The sequence below is a fragment of the Rhopilema esculentum genome, chromosome 11 (assembly GCF_057945365.1).
Source record: "Rhopilema esculentum isolate cy_ngs chromosome 11, ASM5794536v1, whole genome shotgun sequence".
NCBI lineage: Eukaryota > Metazoa > Cnidaria > Scyphozoa > Rhizostomeae > Rhizostomatidae > Rhopilema > Rhopilema esculentum.
In genome coordinates this window covers 11,957,006-11,980,271 of record NC_142825.1, presented here as the reverse complement: position 1 = coordinate 11,980,271, position 23,266 = coordinate 11,957,006, and the positions used below count along the sequence as shown (strand labels likewise).

Here is a 23,266-nt window from a genome sequence, read left to right as displayed (position 1 = left end):
CACAATAAAAACCACTTGAAAGTCGTTTTTTTAATTAATCGGCATAAATTGAAATGCAAATTTAGCTAGCTGCTGTCATGAAATTCTCATGAAAACTGCAGAAAGATAATATTTCACTAAACAATATTGATCTCGGAGTGCTTCGGCGTTCCTTACTTGCTACATTGCACTAAACCTGTCAACACCATGCAAATTAGCAATACAACAAAGATATACAGATTATAGTTGTTTTTGTTTTATTTCTTTTTGTTATGTTTTTGGACTACCGTTGACGCAGCTCTGCGGCACAGGATAAGAATTTTCTGAGACTATGGATAACAACCACAACAACTTTTAGCGTCGGTTGTCAAGGCCAGGCCAAACGAACATAACATAAAGAGTTTCTGAAAGCAGAAGCTTTCAAAGAGAATCTAAGGATACACGTTCCCCAAATTAAATACTTCAATAATGTCTAGAACAACAAGCAAGAAATTCAAAAGGTATGAGCCACCTTCGCCATCATACTGCAGTGAAGACGAACTGGAAAGGGATGAATATTTTATAGGCAATCCAGAATTTGAATTCGACGAGCTGCCCCAACCTTTCAGGTTTATCGATCGGATACTGCAAGAGCTTTACGACAATGTATCAGAGCAAATTGAAAAGGTCGAAGAATTACGTGAACTTCAACGGGCTGCAAAGCCTGTTCCTATTTTTAAAAGTCCTGCCCTTCTCGACTGTTCTGCTTTGAACGAAGGAAATTCCAGTCCACAGGTCCAGCTCGTAGACTCTCACAACCACGGATATGTGGACGGTGCTATCAATGTTTCGTCAACTGAAAACTTTATTTTTGTGGCAAAAGGGAAATTCATATTGGCAATGAGCAGTGTGACAAAAGTTGCTTTGGCCCAAATAAGATTGGATACGCAGAGTGAAATCAATTTGCTGCAGTCTCTTTCTATTTCCACACCTGCATCTGTCTCTCCGGTAATTGCAATTTTTGCATTTGACTGCCTAGGGCACTGCTTTTCATTTGTTTACAACAACAAAACATTTATTCCAATACAGGCTCTTGATGAAAACAAGATTGAATCTTCCAAAGTAATTAAATGGCAATATTGCAGTGATTCAAATCTAGTTTGTTTGGTAAGACAACTGAATGCAAGTGAGCACTTTGTGGAAGTTTATCGAGTACCCAAAGAGCAGTGGATAAATGACTTCCAGAATATTCTTGGTAAACGAGAGGACTATGTTGGAAAAGAAAATAATGAAGAATTGACAACAGGTGCTAATGAAAGTTATAAAGACATTTCAGGAACAGTTTATCAAGAAGGAGAAGATGAAGATTTCGGAAGCAGTCTTCTTCAAAAATCTTCCAATTTAATATCTGCCAGTCACGTAAGCCACATGATATTGTCTGCAACAGTGAATCTCCCAAAGGCAGCACCTTGCACTAACTTCCAATCAGCTCTAAAAATGATAGAGACTGGAAAAATTGGCAGCGGAAATAAGCACTGTCTGAGTTCTTCATTCTTTGAAAGCTTAAAGCAACAGATGAATAAGGATCTGTCAAATTTAGGACTGAGCAGCGATTCTGATACATATCTACAGCAAGCCCAAGGTTTTCCCACAGTTCACTTCCTCAGGAGGATCAACAATAAGGATCTGAAGTCAAGCAGTTCTGATGTAGCAGGTTGCTGTCATGAGTTTTTAGGGATTTGGTGGTCTAATAGGAATAACTTTATGATATATAAGATCCCAAGGTCCAGCAAGGATGGTGATTTTCAAATTGAAGTTGTATATCCTAATGCAGATGTAATTATCAGAAGCTGTGTAAATGAAGAAACAGATCTTATTGCATTAATGATTAAGAATGGAAATACAGTTGTGTGGAACAGAGCATCAGGTGAACCATCAAGAATCATTCAATTTGATAACATCAAGCCTGTTTTCATGGAATTTGCTTCTGTTTCAAGAAATGCAGAGAGGCTCTTGATTGGAGACCATTCTGGAACAATCCAGGAAGTGGACTGTAGCGGTTCTGATTTTGACATCCATCCTTTAATTGATAAGTCATTGGTGGAGCAAAATGAAATTATCTCTGCTGGATTAGTTCCAGGTTGCCAATTTCTGCTCTTTGTTGCCAGAAAGCCAAATTATATTACAATTTTCAATCTGGAGCAGCGTTCTGCCGTCTTCCATTTCCAACTACCAGGCGATGTTTCCTTGGATTCAACTGTATCTGTTTGTTTTATATTTAGTGAAGACTTGTCATCTATTATTGTTCACGGAAGGAAATTGGTGCAGTTTGATAACCACCTTCATGGACTTTTTATCTTCAATTTTTCAATTGATGATGCTGACTTTTTAGGCAACACATCCCCTGTTACAAGTCCTGTTCCAATGCAAAACAACAAACTTGATACCCTTGAAACTGTTGCTTTGTTGCTTATGGAAGAGATCAATGGAAAAAGAAAAGAAAGAGAGGCAAGGAGAAAACTCAGATGGAAAGAGTACCTAAAGGAGCTAGAGAACCGTAATTAGAGAATGTATTAAAAATTTCAAACTGATCTGTTGTTCTGAGCTTTTGCCCTTTAGAGTTTATTGGTTCTGCACAGTGATAACAAAGTTATGTTGCATGATTTTGTTTGCTCATTTCTTTTGCTGGTCTTTTGCTCATTTCTTAAAGTCAAAAATAGTTTTGGTCAAATTTCAAGCCTAGAAACAGCAACAGTCAATTTGAAAATAGAGCATGAAAAATTAAATCAGAAAAAAAAAGGTTAAAGGCACACTATCCCTTCTCTAATGGTTCTAAGTTAAATTTTGATGTACGCCAAATTGGGCAAATGTAACCCATTTTTTTTTCAGTGTTTATTGTTTTGTTTGACCAATAAATAAGGCATGTTTGGACAGTTGAACGTTATATTGAATATTGAATATGAACTTAATTTCTCCACAAGCAGTGTCACTATTCAGCCCCATTGCTTGTAGTTTAAGAAGTTATGTTTGCATTTCTCAATAAAATTAATTTGGATGATTCAATTTGAACTATAAAATTTAATCAACTATCAAAAATTGAACTCTTTCCATCGGTAAATTACCAAAGTTTGCTATTTATGCAATGCTTCCAATCCTATGCAATATGCGATGATAATCTAAAAATCGACCTATGAGTCCAGGCCTGTTGCTAGCACTTGTTCTCTAGGGGGAGAGGGGGGGGGGGTGCTCTGTTCCTATTTTTGCCATAACAAAATTGTCCCATTAATGACTAAAATTGTTTGTTTTGCAATGAAATTTTTTCCAAGTAATGTCACACACCCTGACACCTCACTCTAGCTAGTCCCTGCATGAGATAAAAAATTATAAAACCACAGCACTGTTCACCCTCATCATAAAGAAACTGCTTTAAAACTATTCTTTAAAAGATGAGATGGAAATGACTTCAGACCTGTCAACCTGAAATTTTCACAACCTGGTGATTTCAAATTTTTTCATAAGAAAAACAGGGAGATTTGGCCAAAAACAGGGAGATCCCCACAATTTGTTGAAAATTTTTTGTTGATGCTGTTCTACCTGTGAATTTTGGTTCATTACATTTGTAGCAATCTACATTTTATCTTTATGAAAATTTTGGCTGACATGAATTTTATGGTAGCAAAATTAATGTGGAATGCAGGGGCGCAAATGCAAACGACAGACCGATTTTTGAGATATAGATATTGTCGGGGCCGCTCTCCAGGGCCGTCGCGAGGCAGGCCTTGTTGAGGAGGGAAGGGGGGGGGGGGTGGATAACAAATTTACCTGATTGAAATATGATTGCCTGAATTTATATAGTTGCTGTCACGAACCTCTGCAATATATTTTGTGAATTTAACTCTGTATATAATTCGCCACATATATTTTTATATGATAATAACGGACTTTCCTAATAGTTTTGTCAAATCTCTATATCGGAACGGGTAAAGGATATAGTCACTACCCGAGGCGGCACCATGGGTGCCGCCGAAGGAGGGGGAAATTTTCGAATTTTGATGCTTCCAGTTCCCTGGAAAATGCACTTTTTAAGCAAATTTAACTAAAGCAGTCCTCCTAACCCTATTGAAAATTCTTTCTTGCAAACAAATTGAACAGCAGTTAGAAACAACTGGCACAATTTCGCCATGGTCTTGAAAAAAACCATGTTGTCAGTTACTTCTGAAGCTAGGTAACAAGCAGCACTGGCTGTCAATTTAGATCCCTCTTTCCATCTTAGCATGCCTTTTGAATGTTAAAAAAATCTGGAGCTCATAGTGAATTGCAGCTCGAGAAACTTTGGGGGAAATGGAAATAAGGCACAATTTTACCTAAAGAGGGCTTGGATTTTTAGATTTAATGCCAACAAGAATATAATATTTAATTTAACCAACAGAGCAACTACCTTTGCTTGAACCTTCATTTATTTTATGACAGGAAGGTCTCTGAAATACCTAAAGCGTTTCTTCCACGGAAACAAGATAAAGCTTGTACATATGGCGAAAAAGTTATTGTTGTCGGTGGCAGCTAGAGTTTTTTTCCAAAGCAGCGCTGGTTGGGACCGGACTGGACCGATTCTGTCCCCTGTCATTTTTCGGTGATTAGCCCTTCCTAGAAAATGCCCCACTATATGCCTTACTTTACTGCAATACAGCATGGTACCAGCAGAATTGGGACCAGCTTTGGGTGTGATAGATAGAAATACTAAGCAGAGGGCCAGATCGGGACCGACTTTATTGCTATCAACCTTTAACTGGGACCGGGTAGTGAAATTATTGGGGGGGGTGTGACACCCCCCCCCACACCCCCTCATTTGCGCCCCTGGTGGAATGATCCCCGCTTGTGCTGTTCTATCCTTTCTCCATTTATTTCCTCCAGCCAACATTCTGTGTGGCCTCGATTTGAACTGTTGTTGTTGGCCTAAATCAAAATTGAAAGTTTTATTGCCGCACGTGGTTTCAAAATTATCGCTTTTTGAAAATGGGAAAGGGGAAAAAGGTATTATACTTATATAAATATCTCAAGCATTATATCAACGTAGTTCAGAAAAAGAATAAACTCCATCAGCATCTAATTCTTGTACTTACGCAGTCTGTTGGACATAGAGACTGATCTTTGTCGTTTTGGCCTAAAATGTAACTTGTAAGATTGGCATCGCCCTCTTGGTGCATTTTCTTATAATAAAGCTGTTAAAAGGACTGTCACCAACGTATACCAAGGATATATATAATTTACAGCCTTTCAAAATGTGTGCTTTGTATTCCGTTAGGAGCCAAGTTGATTATTATCATTATAATATTGAATATTCACAAAACAGTGTTTTATAGGGCATAGGCCTAGAAGGTAAAAACTAAACAATAATTATGCGAACAAAAATGTAATATACAAAATGGAAAAATAAGAGAAGAGGAGATAAGGAGTTTTCACTACCTCCCCAGCCTGAAACTCAGATTGGGTTGGTTGTGTGTGCCCCTTTTGTATTTTGAGAAATTGCTTGAAGAGGATAAAACTAATAAAAAAAGCAACTCATCAGCCAGAAATCACTAAGGGACATTTCAGGATTTTTCACGACTTTACTTCAGTATGTCCACTTCTTGTAAGCGCCTCTTGCAATCTTGCTTCCAGGATCACGGTTGCAATCATGAGGAAAAACAGATAAAAAATATATGTCATTATGATCAACAAAAGTAGCAATTGTCACATATTGCTTATTAAAGTATTTCAGAGTATATGGAGGTACCTGATTAGACCAATGCATGGGCATTACTTGTAGCAATGTTAGGAATTTCACTGCATGTATCGATAGTAGTACACTGAAGTAATCATTAAAGTTTTGTGCCTTTGTTTTAAAATCCAGGACAAAAATGTCATTTTCCAAATGGGGTGGTATTACTGGAATCTTTTTTCAAAACTTTGTTTATTAGTGACCAATATGTTTTTTGACCAGTATCAGCTTTCAAAAGAGTTTGACCAATTTTCATAAAATATTTAATATGCTTTGTGCTCTCTATTACTTTTCATCCTTGAGAAACATTATGTTGGATTCCTTCAAGTCTCTCGTGTGGCTGACCATTTCTAATAAAGCATTTGTATGCTCAATTTTTTTTATGAATAAAGTTTTTGATATCCTTTGTTATCCAAGGTGCCTGCCGAGGCAGTACTTTCATGAAATTGTTTGGAATAGAGTTGCTAAAAATGTTCAGAGAAAAATATTTAAAATACTGACTTGTTGATTAGGACATCTGACTTCATCCAGAGTTTCAGGCCAACAAAATATTTTGATGCTTCTTCTAACTGCAGTAGCATGATCGTAAAACCAAGTCCTACGAGTATAGGTTGCAGGGGCGGCTGGGAGTAAATTTTTTTTGGTATTACTTTTTCAAACGTATGGAAGATGCATGAAAAAGAAAATTAACAATTTCTTTATGAAGGAATTTTGAACCTCCTCAGCTGGAGGGGTATAGGGGTTTTGCAACACCTCCCCCCCCCCCCTAAAATTTGGTCCAGCCATACATTGGGGAAATATGCATGTCTTCAATTGACTCAAACAACAAACAAAAAGTCACTAAAAAGACATAAATTGGTCGGATCAAAAGCAAATTATCAGTCGATATACACATTTTTGTAAGCAACTAAGAATCTGAGCGAATGCTGAAAGTTTTAAGTTTATTGGCAATTTTAGTGCTGTATCTCCTAGAAGATAAATGCAGATACTTCCTTGCTAGCATATAAAAAAATCTATGAAGAGCCTGATTTCCTGTTGGTCTTTTTAAACAAACTGGAGGGCTGTAACATCTGTCTGAAGGGCTTTCGAGTGGTGATTAGTCGTGAAAAATATTTGGCGGCCCCTTCCCCTGAGCCACCATGTGGGCCCGTTATTAGAATCGCGATTGTAATAACGGAAACCGCTGCGTGAAAGCCCTCTGAACACATTCAAGGTTCAGTTCAGTTCATCATTCATTTCAAATGCCTTTACATAAGCAACTTGCAACATTTTGAATAGCTACAGTTTACAAATGTACAAATAAAATTTGAAAGGATGCAGGCTAAAAATTTATTATAGAAAAATACATGACAAGATATATCTGGCACGGTCTTTCAGTTCGAGACGTTGCTAGTGAGTTAATTCCACCTGTTTCAAAATAATTAGAGATACAAAATAATAACACTTTGAACACCCAGACGATGGTCATTCACTTGATCTTTCACAACACGATTCATTTTGAAACAGCTAACTTACAAGCAAAATCATAAAACAGCACTGGCAAAAGGTAAATGGCCGCGTTATTAGAATCCCAGAAGTAATAACGGGGCTGCTAGGCTCCTTTATTTCAAGGACCAAGAATAATTGAATTTTACGTCATCGGTGAGTCCCGTGACAAAGACTTTGCTGTTTCCGTTATTAGAAACGCGAAAGTAATAATGAGACCGGGAGCCTCGAACTAGCTTTGAACGATTTGAAATACCATTGAAAAACATAATAGGCTTCCTGTGGTTAAGGACTAGCAGGTAATTATCATCCCCTTCAGATGAATAGAGGTGAGATGAACAGATACCATATTATTTCTACGTCATTGGTTGTGTCTAGCAGACGAATGCACCAAACTGATAAAGACTTTGGAAAAAGTGTTATTATAGTAATAACGGTAATAACACTGCCCGCCGCCCCTGATAGGTTGGAAGTCCTAGATTATTCACAGCTAATTTGCCATGGAATATTTGATGGTGAAATGGTTCATGTAGGGTAGGGTGAACACCGGTCTCAAGAAATAAATTTGGTTGGTCAGTAAAAATTAAGTCTGACAAGAACTTGATTGGCCCAAAAAATGAGTTGGTTCAGAGATCATTTGATGTAGACCAAGATCCAATGTAAGCGGTTCAAAAATTTTGCCTTCTTCAGCAAAAGTTAAAATCACACAGTATGGACTCTCAGCAGCCATCTTTGATATCATTTGCTCAAAGCCATCCGTAATAGCTTGGAATTGTTCTTGACTTTTGTTAGGGCTTCTATACAGTACAGTAAAGAAATACTTTTTCCTGTTGAGCTGAAATTCACATACAATGCATTCAGGTAAAGTTTGAAGGTCATGTTGTTGTTTAACAGGAAATGATTCATTATAGTAGACCCCAACACCCCCTCTCTTTATGTTTTGTGGATGGCTGCTTTTGAGAAAGGAGTAGCCATCAAGAGTCAATTTACTTTCATCAACAGTACTATCAAGATGGATTTCATTAATGCCAATCAAGTCATAATTATGAACTGAGGTGTATGCTTCAATGAGGGAAACCGGCATGAAGTTGTGTGCACAAATACTATTAAGGTTCCAAGAGCAGAAACTGAGAGTTGCCTAATCTGGACAAAGAATTGTCTCAATGTCACCACTCAGTAAGATTGATTTATAAACAGTCCTTGCATTCAAAGTGTATTAGAAATGAGACAAAGTAAATTGAAATGACCATAACCAAGAAAGACCAGATTCATGACTCTACGTTTGTGCTGGAAAGGCCACAAAACATAAGGGGGAGTCTCTTCATGAGTTCTAAAAGTGTTAAAGCATAATTTTGCTATAACAGTTAAATTTTGCTATAACAGTTAAATAGAGGCAAGAAAGAAGTGGTCGGGTAAGGGTAACAAGGGAACTGCATAATAACCTGGATAATTAATCGTTATTGGTAGCAGTGGTGTGGAGATTATGATAAAGACGCAGCAGAACAAATAAATTTTCAGTACAAGAGAAACTAGGGTAAAGAGATTCATCCTTTTAACAACTTTTCTATAACAACCTAGGGAGGAATGGACAATTCCTATGGCTGCTCGCCATTGATTGATATCAACTAACATCAAGCACTTGAGATCTTCTCATGAGTGCAAAGCAAATTATGCTACTTTTGAAAAGCAAGATGCTGGACATCCCATACAATAGCATGCACATAAGTATTCAAAACAATTTTAACATAATGGGCAACAGACAAATAGAAAATTGACAAATACATCTGACAACGCAAATAGCTAAGGGATCCATGAGGATGCGTAGCGGGGTTGCTAGGGAAATGCTGTGAGGTTGTGCTACTAGTTTTGTTTTGAACAGAAAAGTTTTGATTTGGCAATTTCAAGGTATAATTTAACACCATAGAATAACGGATGTGCAGTAGTGTTTTTTCTTCCTTTTGTTGGAGAACAATATTTGTATACAGAAAAGATATATTCTCTGGCGAAAACTTATGCTCCTGTTCATGAAAAAAATTCATGTTGTTGCTAGACTGAGATTTTTCGACCAAAGGCTGTTTACTAGATAAAAGGTTAAGATTAGAAATTGATTTTTAAAAGTTAGGATCTAGGCATATACACTTATGGAAAAGAAACTATATGAAACCTTCAAGGGCAACAATTTTGGATTTCTAACATTTATTGAAATGATCTGCCCCTTTGCTAACAACACAAAGCAGAAACTTGTCACTATATTCCATTGTGATCGAAAAGTTAACAACACAAGGCAACTAAGATTAACAACAAAAAGTAAAGATAAATATTGTTACACCTGTCGTTCACTATCAGAAATTACTTCATACCTTATCAGCATTTTGCAGGAAAAGAATTTGTATCAGATCTTCCTAAGACACGAAATAGTGGTATTTGTCATCGATTTTGAGACATGTATTGCAGTTAACATCAGCAAATACAAAACTGCTGTTTTTCTCGGTTTTATTTGTCCTTTGCCTTTCAAATCAATTGTAATCTGTTCTTCGTGATATCAAATTGAATCTTGTACTCATGTGATGTTTTTCTCACAGGATACACTGCTGTTCTATGATGCTAGGTTGTAAACCTGACTATCATTGACCGATACCATCTACCTTTAATTTCTAAATTGAATAAATATTTTATTTTAGAAGAAGAAGCAGCCACAAGGGAGTGTAGAGGAAATTGACTCTTCAGTGCCCAGGTCATTTGTGATGCACAGAGGTGATGTTGGTAAATCTGTTTTGCAGTTGGAAACTGATATGAAGAGAGTAATGGAGCCTTACACTGCTTTGAACTTGAAGGTATTGAGAAAAATCTAAACTTTTTGGGACCATGCTTGCCTTTGACATTGACCCTTTAGTCTTGCTCACTAAACATTTGATTCCAGCAGGCACCAGATATGAACCGAAATTATAGGGGATTATGTCTGAATGTGTTCTTTAAAATTCAATTAGAAGCTATTTCTTCCCCTGGTTTTTTTAACATTAATTAAAGAAATTATATAATTAGAGTTATTATTAATTTTACTGTCTAACAGTACTCTGTATTGTCCTTGATGCTGCAGAGACAAAAGTTGTACTTGTTATGGTGTGCAGAACAGGGTGGTTCTAAATGGAATACTCAATTTTTTATCTAGGTCCGTAAGAACAATGTGTTAAAAGACTTTGTTCATGTTGCTGGACCTCTTGGGGTTTCGCATTTTCTCATCCTGTCAAAGACAGAAACTTCAACAAACTTTGTAAGTATCATTTTAATTTTTGTGTTGATATCACCTTCTTTGCAAAATTTTTCTTCTACTGTCAACACACTTTCTTGTATATTTTTTTATCATATTACTTGTTTTAGATTCCCTCAAATAAACTCTGCCAATAAAACAACATATAATTACAACTGATGATTCAGTTTTTGTCATATAAGGGTGATTATTTTAACATCACATATAAGAACCTAAGCATTCAGTAACTGTTTATATGTTTTTCATATGTTTGTTAAGCTTACGTTTTCGTAATTTTGCTTAATGAATGGCAAAATCTATATTTGGTATTCATTTATTTTTAGTTTCTCAATGTGGTAACCTCATTTTCTAGTTTTGCAGCTAGGTAGTTCTAAACCTGAGTAGTTCAGATGTTTGTGACCTAAATGCAAGTATCTTGGTCTTACAAAATTTCTTACACTGGCACAATTCGTTAGGCACAGGAAGAATCCTGGACTGAGGTTCTTATTAATAAGCCTTGCTTTGATTTTATGTGTTAAGAAAGGTTACATATCTTCATATATTGGAGATTCATAATGTAGAAGATTGGCAAAAAGGAGACATGTTCTTTGTTACTCCAAGTTTCATGCTTGCGCAAAAAGCAGAAAATCGACGCAATCTGGAATATTTTGGAGAATCTTTATATTAGAGGAACCTACCAGTATTATAGAAGACATTGTAAATGGCTTTGAGAAAAGCAAACATTTAGTAAACTAAAGCTTTTCGTCTGACACTCTTCAGAGTTTAAAACGTCAGAACATAGATCGAAAACTCTACGCTAAGAAATATATATACCCAGTTGTGGATCGAAATAGACCAATCAGAAACACGAGCACATGACTGTAAAGGTTGACCTATCAGTGCCGCTTGCCTATTGGAATGTTACCAATGGAGTTCTAAGGTGAAAACGAACTCCTTTTGTCTACACAGTAGCGGTTTTTTCGTGCTTATGTAGATAGATTCTAAAACTGCTAGGTGGAACGACGATCGGGCTTTACCAATAATCCGAAACATGTCGCCATTATAGTTTTTTGCACAATCTGGGTTTTCTAGCAAATGCTGCCCGATAGCAGAATCGCAGGTTTTAGTAGTAATTTTAGATTTGCAAAACCGAGGTGGCTGTTCTCTTTGGGGATGGGTGTTGTTTCTAATATTAGATGGCACATGTTGTTTTATCCTATCCTCCAATCTTTGGGTGGTGCGTCCTACGTAGCCAGAATCACACTGGCACGTAAATTCATAGACAACAGAACTTTTTTTGTGGAAGGAACGCAGTTCTTTTGAATGGACGGAAGGGCCTTTTTGTACCATAAACAACACGTGGGTTGACGGCGAAGAAACAATTTGTTATGGCCTGTTTTATTTGGCTTTCAAAACGTAGGGGGCTTTTACCGATCCAGGGTAGTTTTAGATAGACCGGGCACTTTTGAGGACCAAATTTTACATCAGCCGAGAAATGTAAACTGAAATTACATCTTCTGGATAGCCGTTCTCCAGAAAAATCTTAGTTAGTTTTTCAAGTTCCGAGTCGAGTTTAGACTTGGAACAAATCATCAGTGCCCTTTGTGTAAGCGTTTTGTTGAGGCTGATTTTTCTTTGTTTTGGGCAAAACGAACTCCATCGAGTGTATAACCCCGAAAATGTGGGTTTACGGTATACACTAGTGAGAAATCCAGTGTCAGATTTTTCAACCAAAACATCCAGAAATGGCAAGGAGTTATTTTCTTCCTTTTCAAATGGGTAAATGTAGGGCTGTGTGAAGGCCATTAAGGCGTTTTAGGGAAGTATCACACTCAGCCTCTGTTTTGAAAATAGTATATGTGTCATCCACATACCGAAAATAGACACCTGGCTTTTGGTCGCAGTCAAACAAACGCTCCTCATGAAAGCCAACAAAGATATTGGCCAAGGCCGGTCCCAGAGGGCTACCCATAGCGACACCATCCTTTTGTTGGTACATTTCATTGTTAAAGCTGAATTCAACTGAACGTGTTGCAGTTTCCACTTTCCATCAGTTCAATGAATACTTCCTCTGGGAATGGTGGGCTATTAAGCTTGCTCCGGTACAAAGCGTCGGCACATATTTTGATGGTCTCACTCAAAGGAACATTTGTGAAAAGACTACTAATGTCGAAAGAACACATGAAGGATGTTTCGTTTTCGATGTTCAAGTTTTGCATGAACTTAGCGAACGTAAAACAACCCTTGATGCAATGTTTTGAATATTTTTGAAGAACAGGGTCCAAAACTTCAGAAAGCCACTTAGCCAGTTCGTGTTGTGCTGAACCAATCATAGACAAGATAGGTCTAAGTGGGACGTTCGGCTTGTGTATTTTAGGGAGGCCATACATTTGTGGTCGTTGTGAACCTGTGGGTCTTATCCTATCATAAACTTCGTTGGTCAACACTTTTGAGTTAACCAGCTCCAAAAGGCGTTTTTGAAGTTTCCGCTCTAGCTTGGCCGTTTTATCCGTGTTTCGACGTCACCCAGTTTTTCGAACTTTTCTTTGTCGAGGAGAATATTCTCCATTTTTTGGATGTAATCCTTTTTGTTCAAAATAACCACTCCTGACCCTTTATTAGGCTTAGTAATAAAGATGTCATTATTAGACCGTAGAGATTTTAATGCTTGAAAATGTTCTCTATGCAAAAGAAAATCTGAGTGGTCGATGGGAGAGCCGCTGTAAGCGTACGCCAAATCGCTTAGTCGTGCTCGTAATTTGTTAAACTCCAAAGGGTTAGAAATCTCGTGCTTGGCAAGTTGAGCGTGTAAAATTTCGAATTCAGCAAAAAGTTCCTCTCTGTTTATTCGTTGTGGTGGGATACAAAACTCAAGACCATTACCTAAGACAAATGTTTCGGTTTCAGAGAGAGAATAATCCGACAAATTAGAAATATGTTTTTTTGAATCGCTCATCAAGCCGCCAAAACGTTTCCTAACTAGCATGCCAATGTTCCTATCATGTTTTTCTGTAGTCTGTTTTAGCTTCCGCTGGTCAATTTCAGAAAAGTAGCGGAAAAGTCGAAAATTATCAAAGAATGTGAGAAACGGACGCGTTTTAGACCATTGGCGTGTATATAAACGTTTTTGATTCAGAATATTAGTTTTAGTTTTCTGAATTTCATCTTGTAGAAAAGCGCGCTCAATGGTTGTGCTGTGTCTAACACCAGACTTAGAAATACGAGCGGTGATAAATTTAGGTGCAACCCGATTAGTCAAATATAAACTGAGAAAGGATAAAGAGAACCTGGCCGACCTCAGCTTACCTCGCTTACCTTAAGCTTAACCAATGCGTTGAGATCCTCAATCTCCTCATTTGTGTACCTCTGCTTGAAATATGCAAACAATCTTTTGGTGGTACAAAACTTGTAAATGGCTTTGAAAAAAGCAAACATTTAGTAAACTAAAGCATTTCGTCTGACACTCTTCAGAGTTTAAAACGTCAGAACATAGATCGAAAACTCTACGCTAAGAAATATATATACTGATTGGCCTATTTCGATCCACAACTGGGTATATATATTTCTTAGCGTAGAGTTTTCGATCTATGTTCTGACGTTTTAAACTCTGAAGAGTGTTAGACGAAAAGCTTTAGTTTACTAAATGTTTGCTTTTTTCAAAGCCATTTACAAGTTTTGTACCACCAAAAGAAGACATTGTGGTGATGTTTCAGTTTGTTTATTTTGTAAGAAGCTCTGTTTATTATGTTATAAGCTCTTTACTGTTAGAGTGTCATTTTGCCAATGCATTTTTTTGTTGTCTTAGAGAATTGCAAGGTTGCCTAGAGGACCAACTTTGACATTCCAAGTACAAGAGGTGAGTCCATAAAATTTTAAAGTTCTACTTGTAAACAAAATCATGTCATACATGCTTACGCATGTTTATATGCCAAACTGACTTGGCAAAGGAGGTAGGAATCTGAAGTAGGTTATAAAGATTTAACATCTTACCTAGAACTTTCTTTAAAACTAGCTTAAAATACCTCTCCCCCATCCTTTTCTTTACTACCTTGGGCCAGATTCATGTTGGATTGTTTTATGGAAAATCTTGCTTTGCATATATCGATGTGATGGAAATCATATACTAAAGGGGGAAACTTATCTCTACCAAAGCTTTAGAAAAAAACTCTTAGAAAATAATAATTTAGAAATTCATGCCTGAGAAAAATGCTTAAAAGTAATCATAGACATTGGAATCAAATAATTTTGTGGCAATTTAAATAACTTCTAGAAGGCTCATAAGGAAATTTATAACCTTAAGAAATTTATTACCTAGTTTTTCTTTTTGCCGAACTCCTAAACAGTCACTAGAAAATTCAATTGTGTTTTTTGAATAACATTTGAATCAAAAAGTATTAAATGCACTAGGAACAAATTCTAATCAAAAAGGATTTTTAAATCGAGTTATTATCCGCTACTTGTTGCTCTATTTTAGGTAGATTTTATTAAGGATAATTATTAATTTAGCAATTTATAATTTATGTACATATGAAATTTATTTGGTGCGTGATGGTTTTGTTTCAGTACTCTCTTATGAAAGATGTTGCAGCGATTGTCAAGAAACCAAAAACTGTTGGCAAGCAGTACAATTACCCCCCTTTGGTAAGTTCAGAATTCTACATCCTGCTGTTCAATATTATTTATTGGTTTCTCAAAGTAAGTGACCAGTCCTAGAAAGAGCGCTCATCTTTTATCTGAACAGTACATCAGAGGACATCGAAAAGAGTTTTTTTAACTTTTCCAGCTTGTTCTGAATCACTTTAATGCCGACACCACAGAGATGAAACTTATGACAACAATGCTGCAGAACATGTTCCCATCTATCAATGTTCGAAAGGTAAGTGTGCCAAAACTAGTTAATCTCTTCTAGTAATTTTGTGCAAACCAACAAGTTGATCTTGATCTTGTCATAGTCTTTAGAAAAGCATTCGATCATCAATTTATATCTTCTTCCTTTTAAAATCATTAAGTTGCAATAAACTTCTCATTTTACTGCCGTTATACCATTTTTTTTAACTCATTTTAACTGCTCCTCTTCTCCTTTACCCAATTTCCTTCTATCTTCTCTGCCTTTCGCTTTTCCCCTCATTCCATCACCCTAAATCCTGGCCTCAGCTAACTCCCTCTTTAAGTTCCGGTTTATTTATATCCTTTAAAGCTCCGTGATCCTTTTGAATAAATCTTGTTACAAGCTGTAGACAAATAATGCACAGTCTAATTGACAATAATCAGCTGATGCATCAGTAAGAGAAGGTTTTAGCTATACATTTTTTTGTTTGCTGGGGAACGACATGGCTGGTGAATCGATTTTCATTCAATTGAATATGAGATGAGTTCTTCTGATTAAACTTTAATTAAAAAAATGGCCTAGTCTGCGAATTGATATGCCTTAATCATCAGAATAACAACACTGTGATTTTCTTCGGGGTCCTCATATTGAAACTATGACTTCTTTAGAAACTCGTCCCTTCAGCTGTGATGATCTCTGTTAGACTGACAGTGTTTTCTTCCTCTTTTTGCTATGTTTTTGTGGAAGAGACGTGTTTTCTCTAGAACAGATATTACTAGACTTGCTCCAAGTCTATTTTGTGATTGAGAGAAGAGCATCTGTTTTCTCCCTCTGGAGTTCTGCAAAGTCTTCCGCCTATTTATTATTAGCACGTTTTCTGTATACTTTGCTAGCTAGTATAATTCAATCAACTGCTCATCGTTGTTCTTTTTTGTTGTACGTCATGATAGATACCTAACGTCGCTCTTTGTAATGTTTTTGTTTTGTTAAAACTCCCTTTTCAGGTGAAGTTATCAGAAATTCGAAGATGCGTCTTGTTTAATTACAATGAAGATACCAAAACAATCGATTTTCGGCATTAGTGAGTGGCTTATTTCGATTTTCTCACCAGCTCAGTGTCAATAAATCTGATGAGAGCAACCAAAAATTTTAAAAATATATTTCACCTCAGCGAATCGGGCTCCATCAGGGAAAAAATAATTGCTATCTACTTTTGCAGTTTTATTCAGCTTTCATTCCAGTTTTATTCAGAACCTCTCTCTGTGTTAGTGGCTTACGTACTAATGTAATCAATTAAAAACATTATTTTCACTTGTATCGTCTTTTGATAACATGCTAGAGGTAACAGTTAATGGTTGAAAACGAAGCAAGAATATATTCTCATAAAGTTCCAGTCTCGTTTGCGTTAAACAGTGTCTCATAGTTCTTATATTCCTGGTTGCCTTTTCAGTTTTTGCGAAATGAAAAAATAATTGTCTCTAGCTCCTAAACCATAGCCGTTTTCCCTTCAATTTTGCAGCAATATCGATGCAGTTCCCGTTGGGTTGTCAAGAGGTGTGAAGAAATTGATGAAGAATAGAATTCCAGATTTAGGCTCTCTCACTGACATTAGTGAGTTCGTTACTGGGTGAGTACAGCATCACTGTTGCCGAATTCTTTCTTCCTCCCCCGTGCTAACATAAAGAGGTTCAATTTGCAAGGTTTTTTGTGGTAATTTTAGGTGCAACCAAGAGGTTCTTTTCTGCTCAGCAAGGAAAGAACCATTTTCATGATCTTTTCTGTTGCTATGAAACGGACGTAGAAATATCGTAAAAGCTATCTTTTCATTGCGTCTATAACGCAATTGTTTTTCTATTATCTCTGTATATCCTTTTTTCGTCTTTCCCTTCCCAACATCTTTTTCATTTCAGTTCTCTGTTTTTCTTTCATTTCTCTATGTTCAACGTAATTGTCTAATTTAAAGCTTCAAAACAATTATTGATCTTACCATATGGTTATTATGTATAAATATGTGCATACTACCATCTTCTACGGAAGCTGTTGGTATAAATGGAGAGCGCCTCCAGATGTAGCTTGAGTTAATTGTTTCAAATTCCGAGATTTATGTCTTGTAACTATCGGCAAGCTAGTAAATTTATTCTGTGACATTCAAGCTAGACAAATTTGGGGAATACCAAAATGCAATGTTCTTTTGCTTTCATTGAAAAACTTCCCCATCGGTTTGCCTCCCTCAAATGATATACTGGCAGAAAAAAACAGTCCAAAATTATTCCATCTATATTCCACTTACATGGCAGGAATCTATGAATATCGTATCGAAAACCCACACTAATGAGAGGCAATAGCAATAATTACGACAACCAAGAATTGTCATCGAAAAATACCTTCTTCCTCTAATTATCTTTTCATTGCGACTTCAAGAGCTATGCATTTTGTCACCAACTTGAAAGTCTCAAACTAGCCACAGCTGAGGCCCTGACAGAAATATGTCCATCCTGAGGCCCTGACAGAAATATTTCCGCCCTCGAATTTTTGTGGCTCTGATACCCAGGGTACTCCAGAAATGGCCACAACGCAAAACCAACTGCACTAAAGTGTTGCTTGTTATTAATCCACTGTCCCCCTGTCCCCTGCCAAAAGTATTCGAAAGGAAGCCAATACGGAACCTCTCTCCTACATATAAGCAAAAAACATGACCCCCCCCCCCCATCCTTATAACGAGGCAAAGCCAATTGTTGTTTACCCCTTTCATTTTATAACCCCACAGCTCTTTAAATCTTATACCTTTAATGCCTTTTTCAGATCATGTTACATGTCAGAAAGCGAAGGAGAAGAACCGGTCGAAAGCCAAGTTGTTCTGCCTCAAAATGTTCATGGCAGAGGCAATGTGAAAGCATCACAGAGTGCAATAAAGTTAACTGAGGTAATATTTCAATATGTAATTGCCTGTTGAGCTGACCGTAGACTCTGAATTGCGATGAAATACGTCGAAATACGTTATATGAAAACCATACGCTCTCATCAAACAATGAAGACACTACATTGCATGTCACACTGTGACAGATTCTACTTGTTCTGTTTGAGATTTATTCTGTTCTGCTTGAGATTTTATTCGATGACACTTGACTTATTTCGATTACTGAGCCTTGCAATGTTTCTTAGATGTTTCTAAGTTTTTAGTTTATTTAAATAAAAAAGACACGTATGCCATGCAAACTCACGGCAAAATAGGCGAACAATAGTCTTACTCCATGAGCCTCTGTTTCGCTACTGCCTCACTTTACTGACGCTACAACAGGCAGTCCGTCAAGTGAGGCAGTAACGAAACAGAGGCTCATGGAGTAAGTCTAGGCGAATAATCTAAATATTAATTTTCGAATCTAGTGTTCGACTTTATTTCTACTTGGGTCTCGATTTCAAATTCGACATGAATTTCTTCTTGGCTTTTGATTTTAAAAATTCGATTTAAAAATTTCAAGTTCTGAGGCTCCCCCGCACGGGAACTGTTGCGTATCTTTCAGCATTCCAAATTTTGGAACGAAAACATTTAACTGTTCACATGGGTGCTGAACAATTATGTACCCAATTTTTTCTGCTCAATCTTTCCCCACTTTTTAGGTTGAAATCAAACAAGGATTTTTTTAATGCCCATATCAGTATTTTCTATGTGACGTTACAAGAAGTCAGCCGATTGAATGAGAAAATATCAGTCGTTGCCCTCGTGTGAATGGAACAAAACAAATCCGCACATTTCTGCTTTTCGTATCACTTCTAGCATTCCAATGTTAAGAATGTAACGGTACGATTTAAAACGTCCCCTTATGAACACAATCTCCCAGTTAACATCTGAAAGAATATTGCCTGCATTGGATAATGTTTCCTTCCTAAGCACAAATCAACTGAGAACTAGGCTAATTATCATTGGTTCCTTTATATCTGATTGCTAATCTTGATGTATGCTTTATACTCAGCTTGGGCCAAGACTAACTTTGCAACTCGTCAAAGTTGAAGAAGGCATCTGTGATGGAGAAGTTCTTTTTCACCAGTTTGGTATGCATCATCCTTTGTTCCTTTGTCTCTACCCAGCCTTCTTAGGTAGTCGTTAGGACACTAAGAAGCTAGGCTTATCAGACAATGCTTATCGATATACACTCTTTTTTAGAGGAATATTGCTTATAAGAAATTTCAGGTTTAGTAGGCAATTCACCCGATCTAAACAAATCTCATTAATCTAACGAATAGGATTCTAAATAGAACTGACAACTCTACTCCTTCTGTCTTTTTATTCAAGCCACAGCTGATTGGTCCGTGAATTTTGCTTTATAACCAGTGACACCAGAACTGGAGAACATCATAGACAAGTGCCCCGAACGTCTAAGGTGCATTAAATTGCCCCTTTCTAGATGTTCCTTCCTCCACTTTATGTACCGCCCTTCCAATGACCCCTACCCTTTACTTTTAAATGCTTCGGACGACCTTGCTGATAACTTGATTACCCCATCTCTAATGTTTATAGTTCAGTCATCAGAGACTAGCCTTGGCAAGGCGGCCTTTTTAGCCTTCGTATCTAAGTGATTTGAAAAGTATCTTCCTTTTGTCATTTCAGCAATAAATTAACATTGTCATATTGCCAGTCAATATAAATCTTATATGCTTGTCTTAGTTCATAAAACTGAAAAGGAAAAAGAGGAATTACGTACAAGGAAAAGGGAAAGAAAGTAAGTTCTTAGTTGAAATTCAGGTCACGTCAAGTATTTTTCGTGAAATTAGAAGTTTCTTTGCTTGGTGGGGCTTTTGACTCTTGTACTTATATAATTTTTGAAAAAGTGTATGAAAGTATATGATAAGATGAATCAATATATTTTGAATTTTTTGAAAGAATATCCGTGAATATTACCAGAATCCCTTCCAGCAACACAATTTTTATGACAGTTTATTGCTTTTTATAGATGTTGAATTTCATAGATGTAGACTTCCGTTTCTAGCTAAAGACTCATCGTTTGATACACGTGTATCGATCTCTTTAGGACTATAGCTCATTTAATCGGTTCTTTCCTGTGATTCATTTTTTTCAAACTTCAGAGTACTAAAGGAAAAACGAAAGAAAGAGCAGGAAGAAAACATAAAACGAAAAGAAGTTGAAAGACAGAAAAACAAGTGCGTCATCAATTCTTGCACAACATTCTTCTATCCTTTTTATGCTATCCTTTAACCCTTTTGTAATTGCTACTAGGGCGGTTGGTACCCTCATTACACCCTGTTCTCGCTGTTGTGCTGTTAGTCAAATTTTGGAACTCTTACAAATATCATTGATTATGGAAAGATTGATATATTACAGTACATACATAACATTGCTATTTTTTCAAAACTCTGAAATATATTCCCAGATAATTTGTTTGCATGTTTGTCCTATTCTTTCCTGGGTATCATTTTCTAAACCAATTCACCAGAACACCTTGAATATTCTAAAATTTTTTTGCGTCTATTCAATGTCTTTTTTACATCTTCTTCGACAAGAATTAAAACAAGGCTCAATATGGCAAAGTTTCGTTATCATTGTTCTGTATGGAACTGTGTTGTCAATGTATGGAACTGTCACTTCCGTTGATTCTCGACTTTTCCCACAAAAATGAGCCTTCGTAATTTTTTAGAGAAAAAAGCCTTGCTGGAATGGAGAAGAAGAGGATATCAGAAGGTGGAGGTAACCTTGAGATGTTTCTGAGTTTTAAATAAGATAAGCTAAAAATCTACGTTTCATGATATTATAGTTTTGGTCTGTCAAATGCACTTGAAGCATTTGGTACTAATTTGCAAATAATAATAATGATAAAAATAAGTGACACTAACGAATTATGTTTAAAGTAATTAATAGACTTAATTTGTAAGGAGTGTTATATGTGTTTTCATCGTTTTGTTATATGTGTTTTCGAATGTTAAATTTTTTCTAAAGTACTTTTTGTTTTATGATTGACGTTGAGGTGCGACTCTTTTTAAGGAAAAGACGATTCTGAAAGCGATGATGATACGGAATATTTCAGACAAGAGGTTGGGGAGGAACCAGACGAAGGTACCCGAGTTTATTTTCACATGGCTGCAAATAGATTGATTAACGCTAGATTCAGTGATGGAAAAGGTCTTCCTTTCTGCAAAGAGGCTTCAGGAATATATTTTCTCTCTATAGTTTTACCATATTCTTCTACACCGCTTGTTTTTAAGATGGAAGTTTTTGCTACTTTGGCATGTAGGTATCTTTTCCTTACGCTGCCATGGTGCCATTTTTTGTGCCATTCTTCGCCATTCAATTTTAATAGCAAACTAAGATTCATAGCAAATGTTCTAATTTTAAAGAAATCTTTCTTTTTTCAAGCTGTCGTTTTTTCAAACTGTCTCGGTCTTCTTAATGCAGAACATACGACATAATGCATAAAACAGTTACAATCCATTCCTTTAAGTAGTCACTTGTCTTCTTTTGCACCTGGAAGATTGTTAGATGAGAACTAAGTTAATACCATGTGCTATTTCCGCATTTACATGTTGTCTTGAAAATACATGTCTCATTGTACCATTCCCTTTTACAGAATGTCCAGTCCAAGGGAAAATTTCTAACAATTTAGTGTATTAACTCCTTCCCTTGTTTCTACTATCCTTTTAGCCTTTGTGCCTTTTAGTCCTTTTACCCATCATTTTCTTTTTCGCCTTTCTTTTTGCCTTCCTTCCATCCTTCCTTCTTTTCGTTCGTTCTTATTTTTTGAATATTAAGAACTTAAATGCTAACAGTATAAGACCTTTACCCAGTACAGAAACATCGACTTTTCTAAGAACAATGCTCGCCGTATTTTTGGGAGTGTGGCGGAGGTTTTCATTGCCCCTTTCTGTGCCGCTAGTGACTTTTGTGCATTGCGAAGTAGAAATTTTATAATTATTTTCTTTTCAGATTTGTTTTCAAAGCCAGCGAAAAAGGGAACCAAAAGAAAGTTTTCGACGGATAGGAAGCCGTTCAAGAAGCGAAGGATGGATGGCGAAACGTCTGCAAAGACTGCTTCAAAAAGGAAATTTCCTTTCAAAAGTAACGATAGGTCATCAGAAAAACGACAGACAAAAGCTAAGAAGTTTCCTATTAAAAGAACAAGTACTGGTAAATTTAAGGGAAAAGGTAGGGTTTTGGGTAAAAAGGCTGCAAAAAGATAATCTTATGATTTCGTAATTTTATGGCCTGAGTAATCTTGTGTTCCTTTGGATGTCAAAATATGTTTTTAAAAATGTTGTTTCTTTCTTGTGGCATTCTGTTCTCTTTCCTGTGTCGATTCCATCTTCATCACGCTTTGCACAAATATAGCGCTTATAGCAGAAAAACTTTGTCAGAGAAATCGTGTTAAAAGGGGCAACTTTCTTTCAATTTGTCAGAGAAAAGCAGGGTTGTTTTCTGCATCTTCAATCATGGGGTCCGACACAGTTTTGAAAGTGGGGGAGGCAAGGTAAAATTTTACACCCATAACAAAGGTTTTGAATATAGGCTCTCTTGTTTTGCAAGAAGTGGGGGCATGGTCTGAGGCCCTTAAATCAGAGAAAAGGGTCAATTTGAAAAGTTGCAAGACAGGCATGGTGTGTGAGTATTCAGGGTTGCCAAGTGGTCAGGGTAAGTACAGGCCAATGTCTATGCGAAAAATGGCCAAACAAGGTCAAAAGAGGCCAAATCAGCTGTCTGCCCGGTGACGTTTTAACATACATGCGCAGTTATAAAAGACTACGAACGTTAACTACCGGTATAACAACGAACGGTATAAATGCAAGAAATATAAAGCATATAACATTCTGCCTAAGTGTTTGCTAATAATACGTATTCACACATATGACAAATTCAATTCATCGTCAGCGACTTCATTAGCTCTAACAGTTTGATAAAGATTATCTGTGTTAAACAGTGACAGCATTTTGGTACTGGATACAAAGCCTTTACAACATTTATTTTTGAAGCTTAAATGTGTACATA

General features: G+C 36.6%; 2 protein-coding genes across 2 annotated transcripts; both read left to right on the top strand.

Annotated features, from left to right (window-relative positions):
* Positions 1-290: 290 nt before the first annotated feature.
* Positions 291-2,621, top strand: LOC135693744 (WD repeat-containing protein 93). Its single transcript, XM_065212302.2, has one exon. It carries the CDS (start codon positions 448-450, stop codon positions 2,521-2,523), a length of 2,076 nt encoding a protein of 691 aa, XP_065068374.2. The 5' UTR covers positions 291-447; the 3' UTR covers positions 2,524-2,621.
* Positions 2,622-4,836: 2,215 nt separating this feature from the next.
* Positions 4,837-22,557, top strand: LOC135693745 (suppressor of SWI4 1 homolog). The gene is made up of 15 exons (XM_065212303.2): positions 4,837-4,989; positions 9,883-10,035; positions 10,371-10,472; positions 14,254-14,304; positions 15,012-15,089; positions 15,232-15,324; positions 16,281-16,357; positions 16,796-16,903; positions 18,079-18,199; positions 19,248-19,326; positions 19,940-19,994; positions 20,359-20,433; positions 20,928-20,977; positions 21,272-21,343; positions 22,211-22,557. Exons 1-15 carry the CDS (start codon positions 4,972-4,974, stop codon positions 22,462-22,464), a joined length of 1,386 nt encoding a protein of 461 aa, XP_065068375.2. The 5' UTR covers positions 4,837-4,971; the 3' UTR covers positions 22,465-22,557.
* Positions 22,558-23,266: the final 709 nt, after the last annotated feature.

What these genes read in the sequence shown, in the direction of transcription:
- LOC135693744 (XM_065212302.2), top strand. Translation starts at nt 448, where the DNA reads ATGTCTAGAACAACAAGCAAGAAATTCAAAAGGTATGAGCCACCTTCG.
- LOC135693745 (XM_065212303.2), top strand. An exon ending in AGTACAATTACCCCCCTTTG is followed by an intron (nt 15,090 to 15,231) that starts GTAAGTTCAGAA and finishes TAACTTTTCCAG; the next exon opens with CTTGTTCTGAATCACTTTAA. An exon ending in GTGCAATAAAGTTAACTGAG is followed by an intron (nt 18,200 to 19,247) that starts GTAATATTTCAA and finishes CTTTATACTCAG; the next exon opens with CTTGGGCCAAGACTAACTTT.